This window comes from Xiphophorus couchianus, chromosome 19, assembly GCF_001444195.1.
Source record: "Xiphophorus couchianus chromosome 19, X_couchianus-1.0, whole genome shotgun sequence".
NCBI classification, from domain to species: domain Eukaryota; kingdom Metazoa; phylum Chordata; class Actinopteri; order Cyprinodontiformes; family Poeciliidae; genus Xiphophorus; species Xiphophorus couchianus.
In genome coordinates this window covers 14,554,573-14,581,702 of record NC_040246.1, presented here as the reverse complement: position 1 = coordinate 14,581,702, position 27,130 = coordinate 14,554,573, and the positions used below count along the sequence as shown (strand labels likewise).

The 27,130-nt window shown below is 37.3% G+C and overlaps 1 protein-coding gene across 9 annotated transcripts in view; it reads right to left on the bottom strand.

Annotated features, from left to right (window-relative positions):
* LOC114134298 (ryanodine receptor 3) overlaps nt 1-27,130 on the bottom strand; it is a 107,456-nt gene that overhangs the window by 69,132 nt on the left and 11,194 nt on the right. For 5 of the 9 annotated variants that reach the window (XM_028000798.1, XM_028000804.1, XM_028000802.1 and 2 more), the window contains exons 2-12: nt 17,776-17,895; nt 14,377-14,481; nt 8,504-8,518; nt 7,928-8,002; nt 7,719-7,797; nt 6,120-6,232; nt 5,064-5,163; nt 2,574-2,667; nt 1,760-1,834; nt 835-991; nt 279-443 (exon numbers count right to left, since the gene is read on the bottom strand). In XM_028000798.1, the coding sequence (XP_027856599.1) occupies nt 279-443; nt 835-991; nt 1,760-1,834; nt 2,574-2,667; nt 5,064-5,163; nt 6,120-6,232; nt 7,719-7,797; nt 7,928-8,002; nt 8,504-8,518; nt 14,377-14,481; nt 17,776-17,895 (1,098 nt within the window). The remainder of the gene's footprint in view (nt 1-278; nt 444-834; nt 992-1,759; nt 1,835-2,573; nt 2,668-5,063; nt 5,164-6,119; nt 6,233-7,718; nt 7,798-7,927; nt 8,003-8,503; nt 8,519-14,376; nt 14,482-17,775; nt 17,896-27,130) is intronic. The other 4 variants (XM_028000801.1, XM_028000807.1, XM_028000803.1 and 1 more) reach the window with 1 other exon arrangement.

Sequence of the window (27,130 nt, the reverse complement as noted above, 5' to 3'; positions counted from 1 at the left end):
ATTAGTACTAAAGAAGACAGAGGACAGTTCAGGGGTAAAACTGAAGAGAGACTTATAGCAGTGTTAGATTATAACACAATTTTCAAAACGTATAATAATTTTGTTAGGAGCAAAACCAATGAAAAAGTTTTCAGATAGAACTAATAGAACTAGAATAAACCCCAATAACCAATCATCCTACTCACTGAGCTCATTATACCTGGACTAATCATCTGCTCCAAGGAATCTTATTTATCATTTTTGTTTATTTATGTTTATTTGTGTATGTCAATGCTCACTCTTCTCTTGAGGGGACCCAGTCGAGTAGATTTGACATCAGGCGCCTGATAGGACAGCCACAGACCTGTTGCTACATGCATGATGAAGCAGAGCGAGTCTCCATACTTAATCTCTGCCACCCCCATGCCCTCAATGTCCCGCTTGGGGCTTTGCTCCAGCTTCTCCTGTGCAAGTTCAGGAGGGAATGAAGAAAGCAGTCATGTGAAATAACAATTAAATGCATAAAACACAACAAGCAAATCAAATCAAACAGCCACATAACTCTACTGCATATGCGCTTAATGGTTCAAACGATCACAGTTTCAGGAGCTGACCTGCTTCATGATTTCATTGGGGTTATATTCAGGAAAAACACTATTGAAACAGTCTCTAATTTCTATAGTAGTTTTGTTGATTTAAGGAGAATATCAACCACAAAATCTCTCAAGTCTTAGGTTCAGACATGATTTGCATGATTTGTTAGAACCCATGTAATACAAATCAAAGAACACAATGAAGAGCACATATTTGTTGTGGTATGTTTATGAAATTGTATCTCTGTGTGTATGTACTTACCTTTGATGCTCTAAAGCAGAAAGCTGTAGAAATGGTGTCTGACCTCTCCCGGTCCTGCAGCACCAACCCCCTGTCCTCAGTCAAGGCCAGGTAGTGACCTGTTGTCAGGTGACGTAGTCGAAACGGTTGCCCCCAGCGGATGTGACTTCCACTCCAACTGCAAATGATAGAGAAATGCATGAGAACTGGTGACATTGCTGAAGAGTTCATGCAGCTTACAATTATTAACATTTTGTAACATTATAACCTCAAACAATAATGAAATTGTTGTGAATTTTGGGTGATAGATGAACACAAAGTGGTTCACAGTGCAAAGTAGTAGGAAATTGATACAAAATGTTTTACAAACAAATTTGAAAATATGGTAATTAAGGTATGACTTTTGGATTTACCTCATTAATTATAAATGAATTCTAGTGCAATTAGCTGTTTTCAGAACTCCCCTAATTAGTAAACACAAGCGACTTGTGCTATTTATTATCAGTAAAATAATGACTTGAAGAACTCAGAAGTTTGTTAGAAAGCGTTACTAAACAAGCAGTATCATGACGGCCAGGCAAGCGCAGCTTTAATTAAATAAGCTTGGAAGTCCTACAGGGATCTACAGCTCAGGTAGGAGAGTGTAATGACAAGACATTCTTCAAACATCTCAAAAACATCTCTAAATTTTGTCCATTGCTTTCTTTACCTGATGCAGAAAACCTATGATACGTTAAACAGGGTCATAAGTAAAAGAAAAAGTGATCATTTGTGACAGGAAATTAGATTTGGTGTAAAACGTTAAAGAAAACCCTGAGATTACAGAGACAGAAAAAGTCATACAAAATTGCAGACAGAAAGGGGGGGGGAGTACAAACCAGTGTAAGACAAATACATTTAAAGAAACATAGAAGATGGAGAAAGACATGAGGGAATTATTTCCAACCTGATTCGTAGTGGTTCCAACCTCCACAAGGACCTTGCCTTTGCACCTGCTTTGCCTGTCTCATAGTTGACTATCCTGGGAAAGCCAGAGAAGCAGAAATGTTTGGTTTGACTGTGGATGCCACCGTCAAGGTCATTCATCCTAGCTCTGAAGAATCCCACCTTTTGTGCAACCCTCATTCATCACCCTGATTTCTAGAGATGTCTGGCTCAAACACATAAACACACACCACCACATGGGGTGCATTCACTCTTTTTGACACTGGGTCGCCATCCTTCAAACAGAGACACGTGTGCCCTGATAACCCACAGCGACACTGTCTATCAGCGATATATGGGTGACTGAGCTCAAAGATAAGAGAAAACACTCATCACCCTGTGGTGTCAACTCACAGTGGGTTTGATCTGGCTCGAAAAAATAAAATGTGTCTTAAGGGAAAGCTGCTTAAATTTCAAGGACAACACTCGGAGAAAAGCCAAAGCTTAAAATGAATTATCCAATACCGCCTCCATGTTTGCCATGCTCTGTTCTAAAAATAGACGCTGTGTGTGTCTGTGTGTCCAATAGGGATGCACATCTCCCAGCACCTTGTTGAGTGTGTGCATGGGCCATGTCTGTAGTTATGACCCACTTCATGTCCTGCTGGGGGGTTTTTTATCCACCCTTCCTTCTTTCTGTTTTAATTCTGCCATCTTTTGCTCCTGCAAATGTCAAAGTGTTCATGCTGGTCAGAGAAATTTTAATAAAATGTGATGAAAGCAAAGGCAATAGTTAACTCTGAGCTCTTATGTGCTGTTTTGTCAGTGTTCCACACCTCTGCTGTTCTTCACTCTGGTCTGATCCTGGGATGCTCACCACCTCGTCATGACCGTGGAATAGACGCATCACATGGCCACCCAACAGGTAGCCTATTCAAGACAGGAGCAGAAGGGGACTTAAAAAATGCTCTTTACCGTTCTTTGCTGCTGCTAGCCTGCTATAGAATGACGGGATGAATTAAAAGAACACTTTTATAGAGCCTTTCGAAAGTAATACCCCTTAAACATTCTCCCATTTTTTTCATGATACAACTACACTAAGTGCATTTCACTTGGATTTTGTGTGACATACCCAAGTCGTAGCAGCACAAAATTATGAAGTGAAAAGATTTTTTTACAAGGTCTGTAGAGTGGTGAATACTTTCCGAAGAAATACTTGGTAGAACTCTACCAGTTCCTACAAATGAGACTGAATTTTTTGCCAATTCTTATTTCCAAAATAGCTTAATTTCAATCAAATTACATGAAGTAGTCAAGTGACTAATTAGTAAGCTGTCATTTTCTTAAAAACTTGCTTTTTCCTGTATCGAGAGGGTCAACTCGTCCGTCATATAACATGAACGGCTAAGGGCATATATTTCAGAAGTTGAATTTAAAAATTGTAGCATCATACTTTAACTACCTTTTCCAGCTGTTAGTACTGACTAAATAAACAGAAAATGTAATTCTGTCATGTTATTAAACTTAGAGACATATTTATAATATATAAGAAACCTCTTAGGTTTATGAATTGAAAAAAATCTACGTTAAACCGTAAATCCTCCATGAACAGTATTCACACATAACTTGGCACTGTCTGTGAAGACGGCCGCAAACATGCTACTCCCTGTCAAAGTGGACAGAAACATATGGCTCTCTGCTGTCACAACAGTCTACAATCAATTAGAGCACCTTCGCTTTTCTGTCATCATTATATCTTGGCCTTTGTCGCACTCTCACATACAGTGACGTGCGGTGAGGTTCATAGCTGGTGAGGCACTGACGTCATCAGAATCAGATTTGCAAATAGATGCATAGATTGACAGCAGTTTACAGGTTATGTTTCACTTCTGCATCCTTACACATACAAACCTTTCAGCTCCGGCGTTGGTCTTCCTTTGGTTATTATCTCCTGCTTCGATTGAAAGTCCACTTGAGAAAACTTTTTTAGTGTTGTAATGTAGTCATCCATGTCGAAAGTCGGGATAAGCGAGAGGAAAAAAATCACTATCTCTATTATAATCTATCGCTGGACTTGACTCGCTTCCCGAATCGTTTAGCCTAGCTCGCTGTCACTTACTCGGCAGTTGAGGAGTGAACAAGACGAACGTCTGGGATCTTGAGCGCCCCCTGCCATGAGGCAAGAGAACTGCCTGCCTCACCTCGAACCTGTTCTCTGCCGTTTATAATCGCTCATTACACGAAACACGTTACACAAACACAGTTGGTGACAAAAAGCACTGTACATTATATACATAAGCTAAATTATTGGAAATAAGCTCACATATTAAATTTGTTTAAACCATTTTATTGACGCCGTACAGCAACATGCTCTCTCCGCTTAGCAGCCAGCGCAGAGCCAGGGGTTGCGCAATCCAAGGTGAGGCAGAGCTCGCTGCTGCCTCACCGGCATCGCTTCCAAGCATTTGAATGGGAAAATAAGAAAATTCAGCGATTTTGAACAAATAAAAATCGAAATTGGTGAAGCTACATGAAAAATAAATATTTTTTAGTACAAACCACCGGATGAATATAACAATTTAAATTACTTTATGATTATATATTTTCTTTCTTTCCATGATGGCTGGTGAGGCACTGCCTCACCTGCCTCCCCTGACCGCACGTCACTGTCAATTATTTTGGACTGAGAAGTTTACGTTGCTCCACAGCTGAATGAACGATGTTAAGGTGCTTCTTTTTCCTATTCTATGATCCCTCCGCCATCTTTATTTCTGTACCGCAAAAACTCGTTCCGCTTAACCATGACTAGCGCCCTCTGCTGGATGGCGGCTACAACACTGAAAGAAGGTATAATCGGAGGCTATTAAAGATTGGAACACATTTTAATCTAATAAATTATTGATCAATTAATCGTAAATTGATGGGTCATTATTTCGTGTGATCAGAATAAAGTCGAAACATAAGTATGCCATGCTTTTCAGTTTTTTTTATCTGTAATTATTTTGGAACACCATTTATATTTTCCTGTCTCCTCACAGCCATGCAATACTTTTTGTTTGTGTATCATAAGAAATACTAGTAACGTATATTGAATTGTAAAGTGGTATTCTGACAATATGTGAACTATTTCAAGGGGTATGAATATTTCTGCAAGACACAGTTCAATTATATAGCATTTACATGATCAGAGACAGGGCAAAAATGTTAACTTATCTGCATTTTTTGTTGCAAGTAAATCTGAATTTTAAAGACAACTGTTTCAAATTAAACTGGTAGTTATTATGTTCTGAGAATAACTTGATGAATAGAATATGATAAGTCTCTACCTTCTTCTATGTTGCTGCCAGAACAGATGGGGTGGACATTCCACAGAGTCTGCATGAAGGAAGCATCCACCTGGATGTTGCCATTGGAGATGGATAAGTGCTGCAGGAGAGACCACATGGAGGATTTAATCATTCATGCACACTAAAAAGATTTTAAATTCCACACTGTCTTCAATATTAATGGAACAAAAACAGTGACTCAGATTCAGATGATGCCATATGTTTAGCACAGTTAAATTGAACTCACAAAAGTAATCATAATTCTGAACAAATAACACTTTATAATTGAAGTACTGATGAAATCATAAAGCTGACTAACAGACATTTTCTAGGTTTGGACAATGTTGCTTCCAGAAGGATATTAATAATTACACAAATGTTTTAAGCAAAGTCTTTAAAAATAAAAAAAATACATTTTGAGACATCTGTGTCCTCATAATCCTTTCTCCCTGAAGTGTCTTCACAACCCTTAGGCTCTTCCTGTCTCCATATATCATAATATGCATGACAGCTGGGACAGATGACCAGATTGACATTGGTGACTGTAAGGCGACAGAGGTCTTCTGTCTCTGAGTACGTCACAGTTGGGGGGTGCAAATGTTGCCTGGAAGCGGTCAACAGTTTCATGACTCACGGGAAACATGTTTTCCGGGTAAAGAACAGTGATACAGTAAGGCTGGACACATTTTAAAAGAAGCCCTGGGTGGTTTCAAAGATACAAAAAACCCAAAATCATCATCGGTGGGGGGAAAATGTGACAAAGATGAAACAAAAAGAGGCTAATTTAAAATTTGTTGTGTCTAACAAAATCATAATGCTTCAAACTGCACACTATAAATAAAAATCCCCTAACAGTAATCTAAGCAAAAATTTAATTTTACTACTTCGGGGAGAAATTCCAGGAGGAAGGCATGTGCCAAATGGACTGGGATTAAGCTGATATTTTGTGACATTAGAGTAAGATGAGTCTGTATTTTTTGCATAGACCTAATGAACACAAATTCAGGCGAATGAGCTCAGAGTCTTTAAGGTTTAGATGACAAACTTTACACGTACAAGGTATCTCTCTGAGGACACACTGACAAGGATGAGGTCATCACCAATGCGCACTTTCTCTCCTTCTGATCTCTGTTTTGAAGCAGGATGGATCGTCCACCAGCAGGCTTCACCTACAACACCATACAGTTTTTAATCATGACTATTTAAATTCCATCAATATATTCATTTCTATATTTTCATAATCCATGCAGAGCCTCAGAGAGGAAACTGGTGCCTGTCCAGTCATTGGATGAAAGGCAATTTACACGTTGGACAGGTCACCATTCTTCTACAGGGCAACAGAGAGAAATTTTACACATGCATGGGGAGAATACACACAGAAAAGGCTCAGCTCGGATTCAAACCCAGGACCATTTGCCTTCATCTCCCTTGAAACATTTCAAAAATTAATTTGAATTTCTTATTTTGATCCTTGTTTATTCAATGCATTTCCATAACTTGTGCATAGCTTTATTAATCACTAATAAAGCTCCCAATGTCTACGTTATTTGCCAAATGGGTAGAGTAGCTGTTTTACAGCCAAAAGTTGTAGGTTGGATCCCAGCCTTCTCCTGCCACATGTTAATGTGCCCCTGAGCAATGGCATCCCCAAGTTGCCTCTCAGTCTGCACATTGGTGTTTGAATGTTTATGAGTGTGATTGGGTGAAAATGGTTCTAGTTAAATGGCTTTGAGTGGTGGTATGACTAGAAAAGTGATGTACAGAAATTCAGTCTATTTACCATTTGAAATCAATAATAAGCAAAATAAAGAAATCTTTTCTTATTAGTTATTCATTGGTGTAAACTTAATCTAATGTAACGACAATAAATCCTGAGGAAATATGACATTGTGTGAAGTCGCATTTGCTCCCAATACAAATATCTAAATATACAAAACTATATTTAATGCTGGTCTCATACCTTCTAAAAAACTGCAGTTCTTAAAGCTAGATCTGCAGACTAAAGTTTTACAAAAAACAAAGCTCAGATTCAACCACAAAATTCTGATCAGTGCATTTGAAGTACTGACGAGGTTTTAATGTGCTTTTGTTGTAAATGGCTCTAATAAAAACAGCAGATAATTATGGATAAATACAAGATTGTTTTAAACTACTCCACATTCTGCTCAGGCATTGTGTCATCGCTAACAGTGCAACATGATCACAGCCAGCAGAAAGGGGGACTAGTAAACATGTGAGTGCCCATGGCAACAATTTTTTAATGTCATATTGGAACAACTGCTCATTAAAACACTGCACAGCACAGAATGAACAGCAGCAGCAGCAGGGGAAAAAATGTTTGCAAGTATCATGATATCACAAGACCTTCAAATATGCAGCCTAGATGTAATCATTGCTGACAACAGAGGCCCACTTTGAGTCTACAGCAGTCCACAGGGAATAATAACTGAAATGTAAAAAAGTAGCTGCACAACTGAGTCATGAGCAAATAAGGAGGGAAAGATAAAGAGGTGGGCATTGAGACACAAGAGAGAAAATTACAGTGAAGTCACCAGACAGAGATAAAAACAAAGACAGCAAGAGAACAGCAGAGGTGGAAATAAAAGTTCAAAAGAGGAGGATGAAAGGAAACCTGCTGTAAAGCTTTCGTTTTACCTGTTGAATCCTCCTGCAGGCCGACATCAAAGGACAGCTTATCTGTCTGGGACCTTGATGTCTTCAAACAGGCCAAGTACTGGTGGTCAACACACATGTTAAATCACAAAATATATCATGCCAAAGAAGTAATATTTAATAAAGAACTATTCTTGCTAATAAAACTTTAACGCTATGTTCAAATATGTGTGTGGTGATTGATCTCTGACCATAGAGCTGAAGGAATGCCGCAAGAGGATGGCGTGTCCATAAAGCAAAGTCTTGTGTCCTCCGCTGTGTGCTGCCTGTACACATCATTCAAAAACACAAACGCAAACCACAGTTTAGAACAAGCTCCAACCAAAGCAACCCCTATGGTTTTTTTCCGTACAGTTGCTTTCATCTTCATCTGACCTCTGACATTGGTTGTTGACCTCAGCAAAGCTCTTCTCTCAAGCATGACCTCAGGCAGGGGAACATATCTCACAGGGGAGTGTGTGATATCCCATCTCACCAATGAAGACATGCAATCTGACGCGCCCACAAGAAGATGGTGATACTGGCTCCTGTATCCATACGCAAACCGGATACGGGCTCATCTTTCCTGACTACAGACTTGTGGGAAGGATGCAAGTCTTTAGTCGGCCGTTGATGCAATGTCAGTGTTAGCAAGGGAGGTTAATGCTCCATAGTTTTTGGTGTTGTAGGAGGGGGGGGGAGTAGAATCTCTACTGGGAGAGATGCAAAAGGGGTAAAGAGGAGATTTTGTTGATTTATTTTCGGCCAGCAACCTCTATGTTACTTACCTTCCTTATGAGCCTCTAGGAAGCATTAAGGTAAGAAAGAGTGCCATTGTTAAAAGGGATTTGTTGTTCACTTCGGCTTATTGCGTTTGTTAAGTACAATGCCTTGCTCAATTATTCATGCATCTTGAAATTTCCACATATCACCACATTAAAAACACAAACTCCAGTGTGTCTTATTGAGATTTTATGAAAACGTTCAACACAAAGTAGTGCTGTTAGTAGAATTTTAGCTACTCTCTAACACTTGGAATTTAGAGAGAGTTTAGAGAAGCTAGGAGGGATCACATATAAGGATGTAGCTCTTCCCTCGGTTTAAGGTTCTTTGTCAGCATTCTAATCAAAGAATTACAATGCTACTGATCCAAACCAGAATGTTAGCTCCTAGACCTCTGGTGAGAAACTGCTATGTGACTTCTCACAGTTCAACTGTAGTGTAACTGATTCTTTTTTCTAATTAGACCAGACTCTGATTTTGTAACTTGCTGTCCTCATTCTTGCAAGAATTGATGAAGGGCTGTTTGAGTGCAAATTACCAAATCTCTGCTTGGTAACTAAGAGTAACAGTTAAGTTTTTCAAACTAAAAAAACTGAACACGTGACTTGTACTGGTATTTATAACGTCTTATGATGATACTTCTAAAGAAAGTCCTGAGAAAACCTATTACTTTGGAAAACTAACATTGCACATCTGTCTCAACACAAAATCCACATGCTGTGAGAATGCTTTTCTTCAACGGGAAAAAGGAAGCTGGATGGAGTTGATGGAAAGATGAATGGAGATAAATACAGGAAAAAAGTTTGGCATAGAACCTGGGATGTAGGGTAAGCTTTCAGCAAGAATTCTGTGCAACCAGACAGAAATTGTTATTCTCAGCAGCATGAAGGGGACTGGGCACACATAAAGGCAATAGAAAACCTGCTCAGGATACAATTGACAGAAATCAAATACTTTTATCTGGTGCCCATACACCCCTTTCTATTGCCATCCTGGGCAAATGCCCATAAGACAGTGGTGCAGAGGTGAAACCATGTGGCCTGTGTACAGAGCCCTCACTCCCTTACGGGGCTGCCAAAGGTTCAAGTCATGGCCTGTTGACCTTTGCTGATTGTCTACCCCCTCTCTCACAACCCACTATCCTATCCACTCACTATCAAATAAATGCCACCAGAGCCAAGAAAATAAAAAATAAAATAAAATAAAGAAACAGCTACTGCTGGTAGAAATATAGCTGCAACTGGAGCAAAGTCCTGTTTTACAATGTATTGATGGAGTAGATCAATCCAAGTGCACAACACATCTTTCTTATTTTTATTTTAAATCTAAATCATTTTCCTTCCACTTCACAACTATGGTCTATTTGTCAGTGTTGGTCTATCACATAAAATCCAGATAGAATACATTGAAGTTTGTACATGTAACATGGCAAAATGAGAAAAAGGGGTATGAATAATTTTGCAAGGCACCATTTCTGGTCTTCAGCTTATTTTAAAGTAAAGGGGATAAAGGAAAAAAGCTGACTTGTTTTGCCAGTTTGCAAAACACAGTCTTTGTCATGCCATCAAGAAATTGTTTTTGTAAAAACAGTAGGAAAAAAAGCCAAATTTCACTATAATATGTCAAAATGAACTCAAGCAAAATCACATCTGTTAAAAACGTCTACAGTGACATTTAGCAAATTTATGCTCCCCGAACATTTGACTGCTAACTCTGTAACATGGCTGCCTTAGCTTCAATATGTTTTATTTTTCCTCTTTCTCTTTTTTCTTCTCATCTCTACCTGCTTTAACTTGCTACTGGGAAAATAGTCAGCCTGTGACTTGATGCAGTTGTGCTACGCAGACTGCAGCACTGGTTTCCAGGCTACCTTTGTTCTGCTGCTTGCTCCCATTTGCTGGCTGAGGCACTGAGCTTAATGCGGTGAGGCACTTCGAACTGAAATCACCCAGCTAATAAATTGGGTTTTGATGTTGCTTTCAGTGCTGGCAGCAAGAAAGAATATCCTAAAAATCTTTAAAAAGATAACAGAAAACTTTTGGCTTAATGAACCAAATAGTAAAAGATGTTTGCGCACATGTGAAACCTTTATTTCAGCTTAACAGTTTGACATTTAGAGATGCAACCTCCTGGAGTGTAAGACTTAAGACAGTGAATGCATGGATGCACTGCTGTGGCTTTTCTCTCTAAATGAAGGATGTGAACAGGACAGGATTTGGAAACCAGCAAACACCCCCTCCCAACAGGTCAGTCAGATCTGGTTGTACTCTGCGTTAAATTAGGAATGGCATGTACACCAGTTGTTGTGTGTGGGTTTTTTTGGTTTTTTTTGCAGGGTCCCAGTGTGTCTCACTGCCTCCTGGCTAAATCAGCCTGAACTACCCATTTGCTTCAGCCACTGCCTATTGATAATACCATCTGTTCAATGGAGTATTGATTTCTGAGCCTCAGTCGAGACATATTCAGCCTCCATTTCCCATTTATTGTTGCTTCCTGTGGTGACATATCTGCAAAGGCAAAGAATGATGAAGAGGTAGAGGATATTGAAAATGGATAAACATGCACTAAGAGAATACATTGAAGTTGACATAGTAAAAACAGCAATTTCAAGAGGCTTGAAATGGCCATTGGAAGAATAAACATTGTAGATATTTTTGTGGCTAAAAACAAAAGCAATGAAAAACAGTAAGAAGAAATATCTGAGATGAGTACACAAAACCGACTACAAGATTTAATCAAACTAAAAACCTTCAATAGAACACAAGACTAACCTAAATGAGACTGCCAAGTTTTTATGCTGCTAAATTTGTTGACTTAAAATGTATAAATGAGGTAGATTAGAGTGAGATTATATTCCAAACATTGTAGAATAACACTAAACAAACCCAAGTATAGAACTTGTTTAATTTTCCAGAGACATTAAGATTCTTCTTTTGTTTTTGTGGGGAATCTTAAGTAACTAAACCAATAGCAAGAAAACAAACAACTGTTGCTGCACACTGCTGTTCAGGTGGATGAATAAGATTAGACACTTTTACAGATAGCAAGCTAAGAGTTGTATGTCTGTTTTGGAACTATTGCAGACTCACTGCAGGTTGTTTTTAAGTTTTCTTTTTCCTGAAGTTGATCTTGTCTTTAATCATATTTTGCTCAATTTAGTCATTGCCATTTAAATTACATTGTTTTCGTTGTGTGTGTCTAATAGTCCTTGATTGATTTCAACAATTCCCCTTCGAAATTCCATCATGGTCATCATTCAGTTAATCAGACTAATTCACACATTTTTCACAAACTAGGAGACGTCATTAACTTAGAAGGAGGTTATTTTTGGCCCTCACGAAAGCATCTGCTTGATGAAACTAAGAACTGAATATCATACATGAGTGGGTATTTGATACAATTATTTCCAACTGTCTTCTCCGGCTACAGCCAACACTGTCAGAAACACCAGAGAAAGAAATGGTCCTGACACGCATCACTCTGGCAGACAAACAGTCCCCCTGTGGCAAGACACTCAATTCCTGGCATTTTCGTCTCTGAATTTAATGCAGGGGTCTCCAAAGTCAGCCCTCGAGGTTCAGCATCCCACATGTTTAAGTTCTTTCCCTGGTTCAACACAAATAAATCAAATGGTTGTTCGTTAGTAGGCCTCAGTCAAAGTTGAGGAGGTAGTTGGACCATTTGAGCAGGACAACCATGACTTAAGGTCCCTGGATTTAGAAAGATCCTTAGAATCATCCACCATGCAGCATCAAAGAGGGAACATGAAAGCATTAAATTATGCTGGGAGCCTTTTTTTTTGACCACATCACTGGTGATAATGTTCTGGTTCATTACAGAAATAATTGTGCCAGCTGGGCTATTTGCATAATTTTATTTCATTTCATAGAGTTACTTTGATTAGAGGAAAATGCTATGACAAAGGAAGGCTCATCCTGTGTAGTTTGATGTGCATTACTGTTGATCTGATGCCAATCCAGTATTAGAGCCACACTAGTTAATCAGTTGTAGAAAAAAAACACTAAAGGTTCTGGGAAGTCAATATATAAACTCTATAAAACAATCTATTACAGACGGTGTACAAAAATCCATAAGAGAGCATCCATCACTTCCTAGAACTGGTTCATTTGTGTGATAAACTATACTTCCAAACTATTTGTTAGTATTTAGTGGTGAAATGTGGTGTAGGCACCACAAGGAATCAATGAGGTGGGAACAGATTTGTAAATTGACTACTATAATAAATACTATGATGTATCATGCATGCACAAGGGATTAGAGGCTAATGGCATGATTGGTGAACATACCCATCGATCCGGGCCGCGTGTCTATCATGTACAGGATGAAGATTATACACAGAGGACAGAAGATAAACAGTGGAGAATTACACATTTGTCACTGCAGGGCCAAACTAAAAGAAGTCTACTAATGCACTGTCATGGGCTCAGATTGATTTTTTGAATTACAACTTATGACATTCAAATGATATTGATTAAACATGCAGATTTCCTCTGCAGTTCTGTCCCTAAGTTGCTGGGTCAAATCTAGTTCAAGATCACTTTTGTTGTCAATGGTATCCCCCCTATCCTTATCATTATTCATAGTAGCCTGACCTCTCAACACTCAGAATGCTCAGACCAATATGATGGGCCCATTTGGCCTTTTAATTTCCTCACACTGACTGGACAAGCTAAGGATCTTGAATTTAACTGCCTGCTCTCATTACAAATGCCTCTCTAAAGTGTGCAGTGTAGAACAAAGTGGGTCCTGTACTGCCTGCGATAAAAGACACGTCCTATCCTGCTTTTTCATTTCAAGATAAAGGTTTCGCAAGGTCTTCATGAAATGTCTGATATGATAACAGGATTACTGTACGATGACCCCTTTTCACAGCTCATTTCTGGAGCCCTTAAGTTTACATGTGCTTTTAGGAGGCTGTGCACAAAATGTTGCCCCCTCTTCCTTTTCACCACAACCCAACAGAAACATTTAGTGGCAACTCTTTGTATTTGTATTTTTACACTATTTGTCACTTATGATATTGTTATTTTAATGGTATAAATACTTTTCATTTTTTTATGTTAGTTGGGTACAAGAAATACATAAGTGCTTTTACTCACTCCTCCAAACATGTGCTGTTATTGTATTTCTGCAATTAGTTGTGCAGAAATACACAACTAAATAAATTAAGCTAACATTGCACTGTTTACGTACTACTCCTTCCCCAGTTGTTGCTGGACACTGTTGGTCAGATGGTTAAAAGGAGAATGTTCTGGATTTTCCCTCGCCAACAGAAAAGACAAATTTGGCTGTTTTGAAATACATCAAGGCATTGGAATTACTTACATTTATTCGTTTAAATTAAAGGATCATTACTTATCACTCGCACTCATGCAGATACAAATGGCAAAAGTAATTTCTAAATGACTTTTCACTTTCAGAGCGAAATGAGAAATGATCTACAAAAAAAGTCAAATTTTCTTTCTGGAAACCCCCCCCCCAAAAAACACTACATAAAATAGATACAGTATTAATTCAGAATTTTACCTGAGAAACATAAAACCACAACTTTGAAATAATAAAATGTTTTTACTTCCCATTTTTCAGGTGAATTTAATGCAGTATCATTTCATGACAGAAAAAGAACTAAGAAAATTTACTTTTTTCCTGCAAATCTGAATCATCTCCCAAAAAACCCCAGTGCCCAAAACAAATACCATTCTTCCTTTGTTTTTAAGGTTTTTAGTGGTTGATTTAAGCGACACAAATGACTGTTTGAAAGAAAGAACAAGAGAAAATGTTTCATATTGTGTGCACTGTATGGATTGTTAATGGTAAGCTGAAGTGTAATGGTCTACATGAGCGTGCCCTCACTCACCCCTTCACTGTTCTGTCCACTTTTAGCGAGCATTTCCTGTAGAGCCCGTACTGATAGAGATTGCTCCAGCACAAAGGTACAGATGCACAGGTCTGGGGGAACATACTGCAACAACAAACAGCACATGGTTAATAATTGTAACAGATGTATGGTGTCAGTAATGTTTGTCTTTAGGCCATTATTATTAATTGAATGACTACCAGCGTGAGATCCTATCTTTACTCATTTAAAAATTTTGAATATTTTATTGCATCATCAAAAAGACTTAATTTAGCAATATCAACAAAACAGTTTGGAAGATGTGAAAGGTAAGTATCAAGAAATAACCAAAAACCCAGATTATTATTATAATCAAAAAATCATGAAGGAACAAAATACTACAGAAAATGTTTGGTTGTTGATCAAGTGTTACTATGGTTAGTGCTTTAAAAGCATTTTCCTTAACTTCCAGATGCAAAATGTTTTTGCTAAGCCAGAAAAAGAAAGTTGCTCCAACATCTGCAGGGATACTATGATTAGATTCCCACTCAGAAAATCACCGCTGACTGTTGCACTTTTACCTGTTTCAAACAGAGTTCATTCTAAACGGGTGGGAGACATTCATTAAATTGCACTTCAGACACATTAACCTTAGCTGCTCTCTGGTTGGTCAGTGTGTAGAAGCTAAGTCTTAGAAGAAGCACAATTAGATAAATTGAAAAAATGCCAAATTGCATTCGAAAATCCAATTCAAGGCAGAAACAGACGGGACAGCTGATTCTCTGACAGAATGAGGAAGCTGCTGTGGGGACATTGAGGCTAAAAGATAAATGGTACTAACCTGAAAACTCTGGCTGCCTCCTCCCTCAGTTCTGAACTCGTTTTTAAGTAGATCATTCATGCAGGTCAATCTAACCTCATTTTATGCTAACTTTACACTCTTCATCACCCAGTTGTTTAAAATCGGAGATCATTTATTTTAACAACACCTCTGTTTCATCTCATTAGCAAAATTATTTCTATTTGTTAAATGCAATAATAAAAAGAAATTTTATATATACTGCTCAAAAAAATAAAGGGAACACTCAAATAACACATCCTAGATCTGAATGAAAGAAATATTCTCATTGAATACTTTGTTCTGTACAAAGTTCCACTTGCACAACAGCAGGTGAAATTGATTGTCAATCAGTGTTGGTTCCTAAGTGGACAGTTTGATTTCACAGAAGTTTGATTTACTTGGAGTTATATTGTGTTGTTTAAGTGTTCCCTTTATTTTTTTGAGCAGTATATATATATATATTTTTTTTACTTTCTTATCCAATAGTTTTCTTTTTGTGTGTGTGTGTGTTTGGTAGAAATGCAAATTAATCTGTAGGACTTGGGTCAAACATTGTCTGTGTCCTTTCAGCCCGTGTTGGTACAGGACTCGTTTCACTGTGGATAACAACAAAGCTCTTTAGTTCTGGAGTTCTTAGTCACATTTCACACCAGAACCCATTCATCACTTGGGCAGAAATTGCATTTTCTTACTGTTTATGGTATGATGCCTAGATAATCCTGCTGTGTTTATGCTTGCCTATTTGTTTAAGCAGACCAACGTGGCATCTGAAAGCATGTGTGAATTTGCATTTGTGAATTACACAACCTAACTTTTGAAGACATGTCCTGTGGTCATTAGATCAAACTAAGGTGTTTGGCCATAATGATTATTGTTATATTTAGAAAAAATAGGAGAAACTTACCAGTCTGAGAACACCCTCTCAATTATGATGTGCCACACTAAATCAAGTAAGAAGTAGCCAGAGCACAAACTGAAAAATATGAAAACCACTAGTTTCTGAGAAAATAGAGACTTAATTGTTTTTATGCTAAAACAACTGATACTTACCAGCTGATTGCAGCTGATGAGTAAGAAATCCTAAATCCTAAAAGTATCAAAAATTAGGAATATACATTTTGTAGATATTGATTGCCAAACTGAGATGGTGTTAGATGTATAATAGTTAGTGGGTCTTCCTTCAGTGGTCATAACGAGTGTCTGACAGATGAGCAGTTGGTTGTAAATCACATCCAAGCAGCTGTTCACAGACCGATTGATGCCACCATTTAAACAGTACGCTCTTTAAATCAACCTGGTTCTGTGCTCCATTAGCAGACTAGTTTACCCAGGAAAAGAAGTCCTCCTATTGAATCATACACCTCTAAATGGCACTCTTGGGTCGTTTCTTTTTTTTTTCAAATCACTGTCATTGCTCCCAAAAATGGGGTGATGCTTTTCATAAAACAGCAGGTAATGAAGACAAAGTGCCTGAAAGAGAGAATATCCATCATGCCTGTCAGGTGTAATTACCATCCAATATGGACTGAAAGCCTAACTTCCCTCTTAGGGACACACATACAGTTGGTGAGACCTGAAGGAGAAAACATACAAAACTCTACCAGTTCATGGCTCTTTGCTTTCATGCAAATTTAAATTAGACCCTTTAACTTTGCCTCTTTTTTTTATCTTGTCCCTTTTTAGTTTCTTTAATTTTTAACCTATCAGATGGTGCTACCTTTAACTGGCTTAATCTCAGAGACAAACAACCAGAGGGACATGCTCTTTGAGGCATTATGTCCTCTACAATTTTATAGTAAAGCATCAATGCTAGCCGAGCAGAAGAAAGCTTGTGGTGATTTAAAAGGCAAGAGCATAGTCCATTTATAAAATATTCTTATCTAATAAGAGGAACAATTGACTGTGGGTGTGCTCTATAATATGGATTCTGTACTGATAAATGCATTAAAGTGGCAACCATGCTGTTTACAAAGTGAAACAATTATATTTTTCTAATTACAAACCTGCAAATGCAATTTTAACAACAATAAAACAACAGGCAATTACAGCCAACGCTGCTTTGGAACAATTCCTCAAACATATCCCAGAGTGTAATTTCAGAGTTTTTTATCATCTTACAGCAGTCCCACAGAGATGTAATGCTGCAGCCGAACCTTTTTAGGAGAAATTCATCAGTGAGACTGCGGTCGATTTAAGCTGCTATTTTTTATTTTTTTTATTTTTCATTTGTTTTTGCTTTGAGGAAGCATTGGACTGCAGCTTTAAGGTTTTTAGCCTGGCTTCACTAATTGTCCGGTCCAAAATAAGAACACAATTCACAGATGTCTCTTATCTAAACGGATGGATTCTTTCATGCGATCCACATTTTTACAGTCTGCTTTATGTGGCATTTGTTGGTTCCGTTAGTGTATGTGTGCATGACCATAGGGTTTATTATGGAAATGCAATGAAAACAAATTTAATCAAATTAAGTGCATGACTCTGAGCAGAGCTGCCTCGCTTCAGTATCATGCATCTGGGTTCCACAGAAACATTTTTTTCTTGAGATTCAAACGGCGCCAATGCTGGAGTCAGCCTACCTTTGCCTCAGATGTTGGCTCCAGGTAACATAGGCGATTGCCCAGCCCTTCAGCAGCCAGGCAGAACTTACGATTCTCCTTCTGGATGCAGGCCACACACTGGAGAACCACTTCATCATCCTGTCAAGACAAAACTGACTTCAGTTTGTGCCTCTGTGCTAACAAGAAGTTTGTTTGGCTGCTTGAACACGTGTGTGGGTGTCACATCCTGAGAGATTCCACATCTACCCACATACATGTCAATTCTAGCTTTGTGATCATGGGGGATTCTTGTACAGTGTTGGTTTGTGAGTAAAGGGGTTTTTCCCAACAGAAAAAAGCAAACAGCAAGCAGAAGCCAAAAGAGACCTCTAAAAATATTCTAAACAAATAATGGTTGAATTGAATCCAAAAGGGAAACAAATAAGATAATGACAAAAAAATATACATTTCTGCAGAATGCAATTATACCAGAAGGAAGTTTAACTTTTCATAATAAATTGTTTCAGTTAATTGAAGTCAAAGGTTGTAATCACCAAGTGTTAAGACAGTCTTTTTCTTTAACAAGATTGCTACACTTTAGCATGGTGCTTGTTAGGTGTTGGATGCTCACTGGGGATTCATCCTAAATCCTAACCCTTCATGCACAATATTTAACCATGAGATTAGGCTCTTGGATAGGAAGCTTTAAACATCTCTTGGCCATCATGATCTTAAAAACTTTCAATTTCAAAGCAAGAACTATGGCAAAAAAGAAGTTGATGACTGCCCTGTTTGTGACTGATGGCTGCCAACAAAGTATTCATAATTGTCCCTCGTGGGGTTTATTTTGGTTGATGAAGAATATTAATTAAATAATAAAAAAAGAAAGAATAAATAAATAAAAACAAATTCTCACTGGGTTTCCCAGGTCTGAAAACAAACATCTGACGCCACTGCTGTGTAAAAAGACTTGACTGTATTTAAAGCATTGGCTTTGTAAATGCTGAATTGGACATAACTACTCTTCAGTACAGCAGGGCAAGCAGAAATCTGCTGATATCGGCTGCTGTGGGACAGGGAAGGGGTGCTTCTGCACAATTGCCAGCTCCATTATTTAATGCAAGGGAATTGTGCTGAGAGCAGGGTGTAGCAGCACTAGTGGTAGTAACAGCAGAGCTCCCCTTTATAGTGTTACATTGCAGCACGCTGCGTTTGCAGCACATAGTCAGAAATAGAGAAGACTAGTACTGGACAGAGTAATGAGATACAGATCTGCAGATGTACAGTGTGAAATTCACTATGACAATCTTCAGGGTCACGACAAGCATGCTTGGTTGCCATCATCTGCACATATAGATAGCAGATGATGTTTAAACAGAGTTTTGTTTTTGTTTTGATTTTTAGTAAATGGGGAACCAGTAATTGTGAATATCTTTACCTTAAATGTGTGTGATGCTGTTGTATTAAAATCTTTTTAACATGTTTTTTTCTTCACCTAATAAGACTTAATCACTGGCAATTCAATAACAAATGATTCAAGGAGTCCGAACTCAGTTCTTCATTTCGGTCTTTGGTGTAATCTTTAAAATTTTGAGAAACTATTAAAAACCAGAAAACAAACACTCAAGATACAATAGTTAAAAGAAATAAAGTCTAAGAAATGTTAACAATTGGCCTTGTGATTATGCAGTTCACTTTTAAGCAATTAAGAATTACTCTTTTATTTTACTTTGAATTTAAATTACTGCGTTTCATTTTTTTACAGTTGTGATTTTGGAATATGTACCTATTGAATTTAGATTTCAGCTTTCACCTACTTTTATGTATTTGAAACTTTTTAATTTTATCTTAATATTCTTATTTGCATTTCCTTGATACACTTTCTAGTTTTAAGATTGTTCTAAAATTACTTTCTGTTGTTTGGGATCTTAGTTTTATCACCATTTACTTCAGCCATGATATTTATGACACTTATAACATCCCACTCTAATCAGTCAATTTAAATGTGAAGTTAATTCTAATTATACTAATAATAATAATTTCAAAGGTATGTACATTTTTATACAAAACTAAATATGAACCGTAAAAAACTCTTTTTAATCAGTCCCAAACTTTGCCGTTCACTGTCTGGCTTGATAAACAGCTCGGAAATTAAAAAGCAACAAATATAGGAGTAGGTTAAAATTTAGTGCTGCTTATGTTTTGAAATCCTTGATCACTTGGAAAAATTGAGTTAATTTGTTTTGTAGTTAACATCACAGGTGCATGTTTCCAAACTTAACATTTTTAGTTAGAAGATTTCTTTCTTTTTCTGCACTTTTCCACTGTCCTTGTTTGTCAAGTACACACTGGACAATAAGCTATCCATATCAAAGATAAAAGTAATAATGAATAACATTTTAAAGAAGAGACTGGAAGGACATTTTATTGAACTATTGGTTAGGACGTTGGAGGTTTGGGATTATAGTTTGTGTTTTTATCCATACTGCAGATTTTAGTGTACAGTATATGCTGGAGGGAGAAGATACGCAAGAGCGAGCACTGACAACTGGAATTGATAGTGTCGTTCATGGGTTTTATGGCAAAGGCTTTGGATGATGCTAACTTGCACAAATCAATATAAAAATGTTATTCAACTCAGATGTAGATTGAAATTAATAGCCCTTTATGGCAACCCAACACTTGGCTTGGATAGAACATACCATTAGTCTCATTGTTAGTAGAGAAAGCACCGGGCTGATTCGGCCCACAATAGGACCGTATTGATCCACTCATTGCCTTGCCGCCTGTCTGAGCACCAAGCAGCTCACACACAAACAGAATCATCTTTTTAATCAGAGAAGGCAACTCAAATGTCTTTACTTCTATCTCATTCTTCCTACATTTAAGCCTTACTCACTCATCCCCTGCTGTACTTGACTTACACACACCAGGGAATCAGAGGACTCACTACTATCAATCATTCATAGACAGAGACATTAGGTTGTATAAAAGGTGATGTTCTCTCTAATTTTGAATGGGTCAGTTTGCAAGATCTGAGGAAAATCTAAGTCTAAACATCTCTTTAGTGTGTCTCTAAAGAAGACACTGCAAAGATTGAGCATCAACAGAGCGACACAAAGAGAAAAGCAGGTCCCAGAAAACTTTACTCAAATTTACTCTGCCCTGCCATATGAAATTTTAAACATTCTCAACAGAGTTGCTGAATACAGATCAAATGCGTTATACAGGGCTTTGTAGAAGTATTCACATACCTGGAACATTTTAACCATTTGTTTAATTACAGCCACAAATTTCACCCACAAAATAAGCATTTGAAAAAGTGTTCTACTGGAAGATTGTGATAGACTAGTCTGTACCATGTAGTTTTTTTAGGCCCTACAGAATGAAGTAGGCATGAATGCACATCAAAAATATGTAGGATGAAGCAGAAATTACTGTGCCACACTGTGTCTTTAATGTCCATAAAGAAAACGTAGTTCATTCAATTGTCTTCAAACAAAGTGAGAAATTAGCTTTGTCTTCAAGGGCACATTGAGGTTGACTGGATTCCTGCCCTTCTCAGTCTCTGTCATTTCCCATTCCCAGCTGTTCACATGCCTCCCCTGTCATTGCTGCTGCACATTTCTGTATGTTCTATGACAAAAGGCTAAACCTCCACCACACTCTGGTAAGATTCATTTTATTATTAAAGCATATCAATGAGCATACTCTGATAGCAACAGATGCATTTCCTAAGTTGATCACAGTCTCCTTGTGCATCGAGCAATAAACACTTATACCATTCATTTGAAAGAGTTTAGGCTAATAGCTACATAGCTTGTTTGGTGGATAATTGATAAATATTTTGGACATTGAACAAAATTTCTTTGACAAAAAAATGCTCAACATTCAGTTTCAGTACACAAACTTGCTTAGAAAAAAAACATATGTCTCTGTCTTCTCCACCCCTGCAGTTATTTACACATGTACGTTTGCAAATACTATTTAACTACAGGCCGCAGAAAACAAAACCTGCTCTCAAGTGCAAAACCCATATGTCTTCAGATTAATGTTAAAGGGTTTGAATTTAATGTTTGTGCTGACATTGTATCAGCTTTGTAATTCTGCAATACAACTGCTTTAGTGCTTAGAAAGTAGATTTTACAACATTTATTATGCGCAATACAAGGACGCAGTGCTGTGGTTATGAGTTTTTCTGTATATCCTGAAGACGTCACACTTGGTTAAAGATGTAATCTGTCCAAGTCAAAAAAACATACTGAGCAGATTGCAACAAGTTTTAATAGTTAGTTACCATTAAAAAATTAACAAGGTTTCTGTTGCTTTTTTACAATAAAATTACCTTTTGAAGAGGTGACTGTAATTTTAAAACCTTTTACTTTTCCATTGCTCAGCAAACGCACCATCTCGGTTGAAAGCAGAACAGACTGAATTTAAAGCAGGGATACTTCAACCAGCAAAGAGAACAAAGCTTTTACTGTAACTGTAGTTTGGATATTGCAAAAACAACTTTATGTAAATGTTTTTGTCTTTACATAAAGCAAAAAGATACAACACGTGTAGTCCTCCACTTCCAGCACCCAAAGTGAGATAACATTTAGCTGAATTTCTTAGTATGGTTTAACTTCTTGCCTACTTGTCAGTTTTGTTGTACCATTGGGATTAAAGCTGAAGGTCTGATCACACTTGACAGGACAGCCAAAATAAAAAGAAAGGCGTTTTCCATGAAGCAGTGTGATCGGTGTGTGTTTTGTCAAAGCAATCGACACACTAGATGAACATGGAGATATCTTCTTTCAAACTTTCATTTTAAGAGCCTTGAGCATACTATGAGAAAGCATCCTTCCCCCAGCAGATGTCTTCTGTTTATGCTTTGTTGTCCTTCTTGTTGTAGATCATCAAATTGTCAAAAAGATTGACTTGGTGAATGCAACTGAAGTTTTTAAATTATGATTTCCTTTATGAAGATAAAAGTGCTATACCCAAACCATTGTGGTCCTATGTAGAAAAGTAGTTGGTTGGCTTGTTATGTTATGAATTAACATAAATTTATCACTTTTTTTGGCAAATATAAATTTAAGTTCAGCAATCTCTCCACAGCCTGATTATTTTCAGACTTATAAAATAAAGAACTCTAACCATTTTGGCAGAATGAAGTGGGCTAAAATATATCAGCAAGCAACACATCTTTCTCTGATCTAAAGAAATTCAAGAACTTATTATAAACTAAATGACTTCTGTCAGTCTGAAAGCTTTCCTAAGGGTTTGTGACTCCAGTGAACCACAGTAGCCAACCACAATTACTCCAAGAGCTCATTGACGACTCCTCATAGGCGGTAACAGAAGAACTCATGACACATTATTATTGCTATTGTTAGTATTAGTACAGTTTCTATCGGTTAAACAAAAATTTTAAAGCTGCTGACTGTGTGATAATATGTTATGCATAGTTTTCATTACATTTTAATAAAAGCTTGATAATATTAACCATTTTATATTTGCATACAATTTTTATGATCCAAAGTTTTCTTCATTCCTATGATATAGAATAGCTGATGTCTCAGTAATAGTTATTGTATATTGCTAACACTTACACTATGCTACATCAGCACTGTAAGTCATCTCAGCAACTTGCCTATTTCACATAAAACAAGTATGTGTCAAGTCCCTTAAGACTGGAAAACAACAACTATTTATTATAACTGCTGTTTTATCTTTTGACAAAAAAATAAAAATATTTGTTTTCCTTTTTAAAAGAAGACTTCTAACTCTTACTCAACCACGAATTAATGGTACTTTAGAACAGTTCTATTCTGAAGTGTTCACCTGCCTATGGTATGTAAATACCTAAAAGATATCCACACAGAAAAGTCGAATATACTCCCCATTAAGAGGAAACTTCTGTTGCTAAGTATATCCCATCAAAGTAAAGACATGTGGTGATAAAATTCAGACTTTCCTCCTGCAGCTGCAACAGCTTTCAGCTTCGCTCTTTGAGGTCAGATTTGCCTTGTCCTCTTTAGGTTGATGCAGTGCCAAAGAATCTGGTGAATCAACATCAAGCTGATCCAAGTGCTCCCTTGGGATGAGGCTCAAGGGTAAAGAGACATACAGAAGGAGAAGGAGGAAGAAAGGAAAGGAACAAATAAAGTGATGGAAAAAGCTCTCATCCACATGCACAGTAGAGCAGGAAACCACTGCACTTGCCTCCACTTGTCTTTGTCCCCATGTGGCACTGCTTTGCAGCGTAATGGGTAATAAGTCTTCATCATCACCTGGGGCATGCTACCTGTGAACACTATTTAGAAACTGGCTCAAATACAGAGACTTTGTACCAGGACAGATTGACACTACTGGGTGGGTACTATAGGATAACATGCAGCTGGGCACTGGTACACACTCTTTATATACTTTATATACCTCCTTCAACTTTCTGGTGTATCACACACACACACAAATATGTACAATAGCTAAATATCTGTTCCTCAACTTCATTTTAAGTAATCTACTATTCATACAGTAGATGACGAAATTCCGTTCTGTATACACCCTGTGCATGCAAAATGACAATAAAGTCAGTCTAAGTCTAGATTACTTAAAATCTACTGTATGAAGACTTGATTTTTTTCATTACAGACTGTAATAAAATTCTAAATTCTTCATGAGAATTTAGAATTTATTGAACTATGAACTCAGAAAAATGATTTTATTTTTTAACTGTACTTTATAAAAGTTTTAAACCATCCTTAATTTTTTACAGGGCTTTTAAGGAGTAACACCTCCTTGTAATTTCTTAAAATTGTCAATGACTTTCTGAAAGTTTTTTCAAAGATTTTTTTTTTATGATTCAACAGTTTTTTCACTCCTTTTCAACTAACAATGACAATGTATATTTACCAGTATCCTAAAAACAAGAAAAGTGGACAAAAAACAAACAAACCAACCAAACAAAGAATAAGTGATACAGAATGAACTGTATTGGAAAATAATGTGCTTCAGAAATTATATTCAGATTGACAGATGCTGGGAATTCAGGTTTAGCAGGTTTAGTTTACAAAACAGTATCTGAAGCCTTGAGCATCTCTTATGGCACCATTCAGCATCTAAAAATAGAAAAGAAATTGGACAGAAGACCATTATTTTGAGAACCTGCCAAGGATTTCATGGTAAGACATGAAGCTAAATGGAGTTAAATACAGATTTGTCCTGAAAGTCTGTTGGAAGCTGCAAAACTCAAAACCTCTGACTCACTTTCACTCTCCAGCAGAAAATCAGCCATTCAGATCCTGCCAGGTTTGCATATGGATGCTTTCAATCAAAGCACATTTATGTCTTAGATTGACTAAGTCGAGTTAAAAACTAAAGTCAAATTAAGGATCTTTGTCAAAATGGAAACCTAAAGATCACAACCCATTCTCTCAGTCTTAGTTAGAGTGAGCAACTAAGCTAACGTTAGCAACTAACTTAGTTAGCTGGTTGCTAACTAACTAACTAACTAACTAACTAACTAACTAACTAAGTTAGTTAGTTAGTTAGTTAGTTAGTTAGTTAGTTAGTTAACTGAGATAGTTAACTAACTAAGTGGAGCTTTAGTTAGTTAGTTAGTTAGTTAGTTAGTTAGTTAGTTAGTTAGTTAACTAACTAAGTGGAGCTTTGGTTAGTTAGTTAGTTAGTTAGTTAGTTAGTTAGTTAGTTAGTTAGTTAGTTAGTTAGTTAGTTAGCAACTAACAAACCAAAGCTCCACTTTGAAAGTGGAGGGTATTGGGAAGTGGAATTGACTGCAATTCAGTCAAATCAGTCTGAATTGACTGAATTGCAATTCAGTGAATTTTTTGACTGATTTGCCAAAAGATTCAGTCTGCTGATGTGCAAAGACAATAAAGATATACCCCCAAAACTCAAACATATATGTGCAACAATAGGTGAAACAACGTTTCATATTTCTATTTATGAAACTAATTGTCTTCAAGTTCATTAGATAACATTCCAATGAAAACACTGGATAACATTCATGAAGTTTGATTAAAGATTAGAAACAAAAAAAAAGACTATAAGACAGTATGATTTGAAATGGAAATAAAAATATTAAAGAATGACTCACTTGACCTTGGACTTTTGCATGGTACAGCATATCTTTCTGAAAATATATTTGACTGATACAGTTGTTGTACAAAATCATGTTTGCTCTTAGAAACTCAATATAAAGAACTAACAATATAAGACAAACAAATAAATCCACATTATGCTGCTACCATATCAGAAGAAGTTCTGTCAGGCGAGATATGCTTGTTCCAGAATATTCTGGTTCAGATTACTGGTTTACTGTTGGAGTGATTCACAGCCTTGTAGCCTAATGCGCTCACACACTTTGGTGTGACAGCAGCGGAGATGCAAAGAGAAAGGAAACAAAAAATAACTTTGGACCAGAGGAGGAAAGCTTTGTTCTCATGACTCAGTGTTGCTGTGTAAATGGGACTGCTAATGCTCTCATCTCGGGGCAAACTGCTGAACATGCTGCCCCCAGTGTAGCACAGAAGGAGAGAGGAAAGCTCACACACAGACAGACGCATCAACAACATCGCCAGGCCAAGAAAACCCAGCAAATTAAAGTTGACATGAGGTGAAATTTGGCTTCCTTTAAGGGCTTTCCAGACGGTGACAGCCTTACATCTTGTTGCTGAATGGTCTAGGAGGCAGGCTGAAGACACACAATGTATGCAGATTCAGTCTGTACTGCACTAGGAGGTTTTACTACATGGAGAAATTGGTTTAATTAATTTCTAAACGTTGTGCTTCAGATCTAATGCTATGATATGCAACATCAGTTCAGGTTTCTAGCTCACATTTCTAAGCTCATAACAGCAAGAGAGCATGGACCGGCTCAAAATGTTTCTTACACAGGGCTCATCTTGAATTTCAAGAAGTTAATAAAAACATACTCTCATATCACCACAGGATAATTTAAAATGAGGCCGTTCAGCAATCTTGTGCATATTTGATTTTCTAAAGCTGTTTCGAAGTGTGTAGGTGTGTATATGAGAGTTGTCTGGCACATATTGTGCCTCAGACCTGGGTAGTCTAATCACAGTGGGCAACATAATTACCCAATCACAATACACTCAGACTATACAGCTGTGAACAGCAGTAACCATATGGACCAAGGCAATCCATCTTCCAGATTAGACAGGTACGGCGATATATGTGAAACAAATAGCCTAAGGTGATGCAGCCAACTCTTATATGTCATCCAATGTTTTTGTAGTTGATTTTGGTTTTCGTTTTACACTCTGCAGATACTGTAAAACAAGTCAGTGTGAAGTGAATGGGCTCTGTAATATAGCAGGTCATCTGAGGAGAAAGGTGAGCCCTGCAGGCTGATTATGACACACCT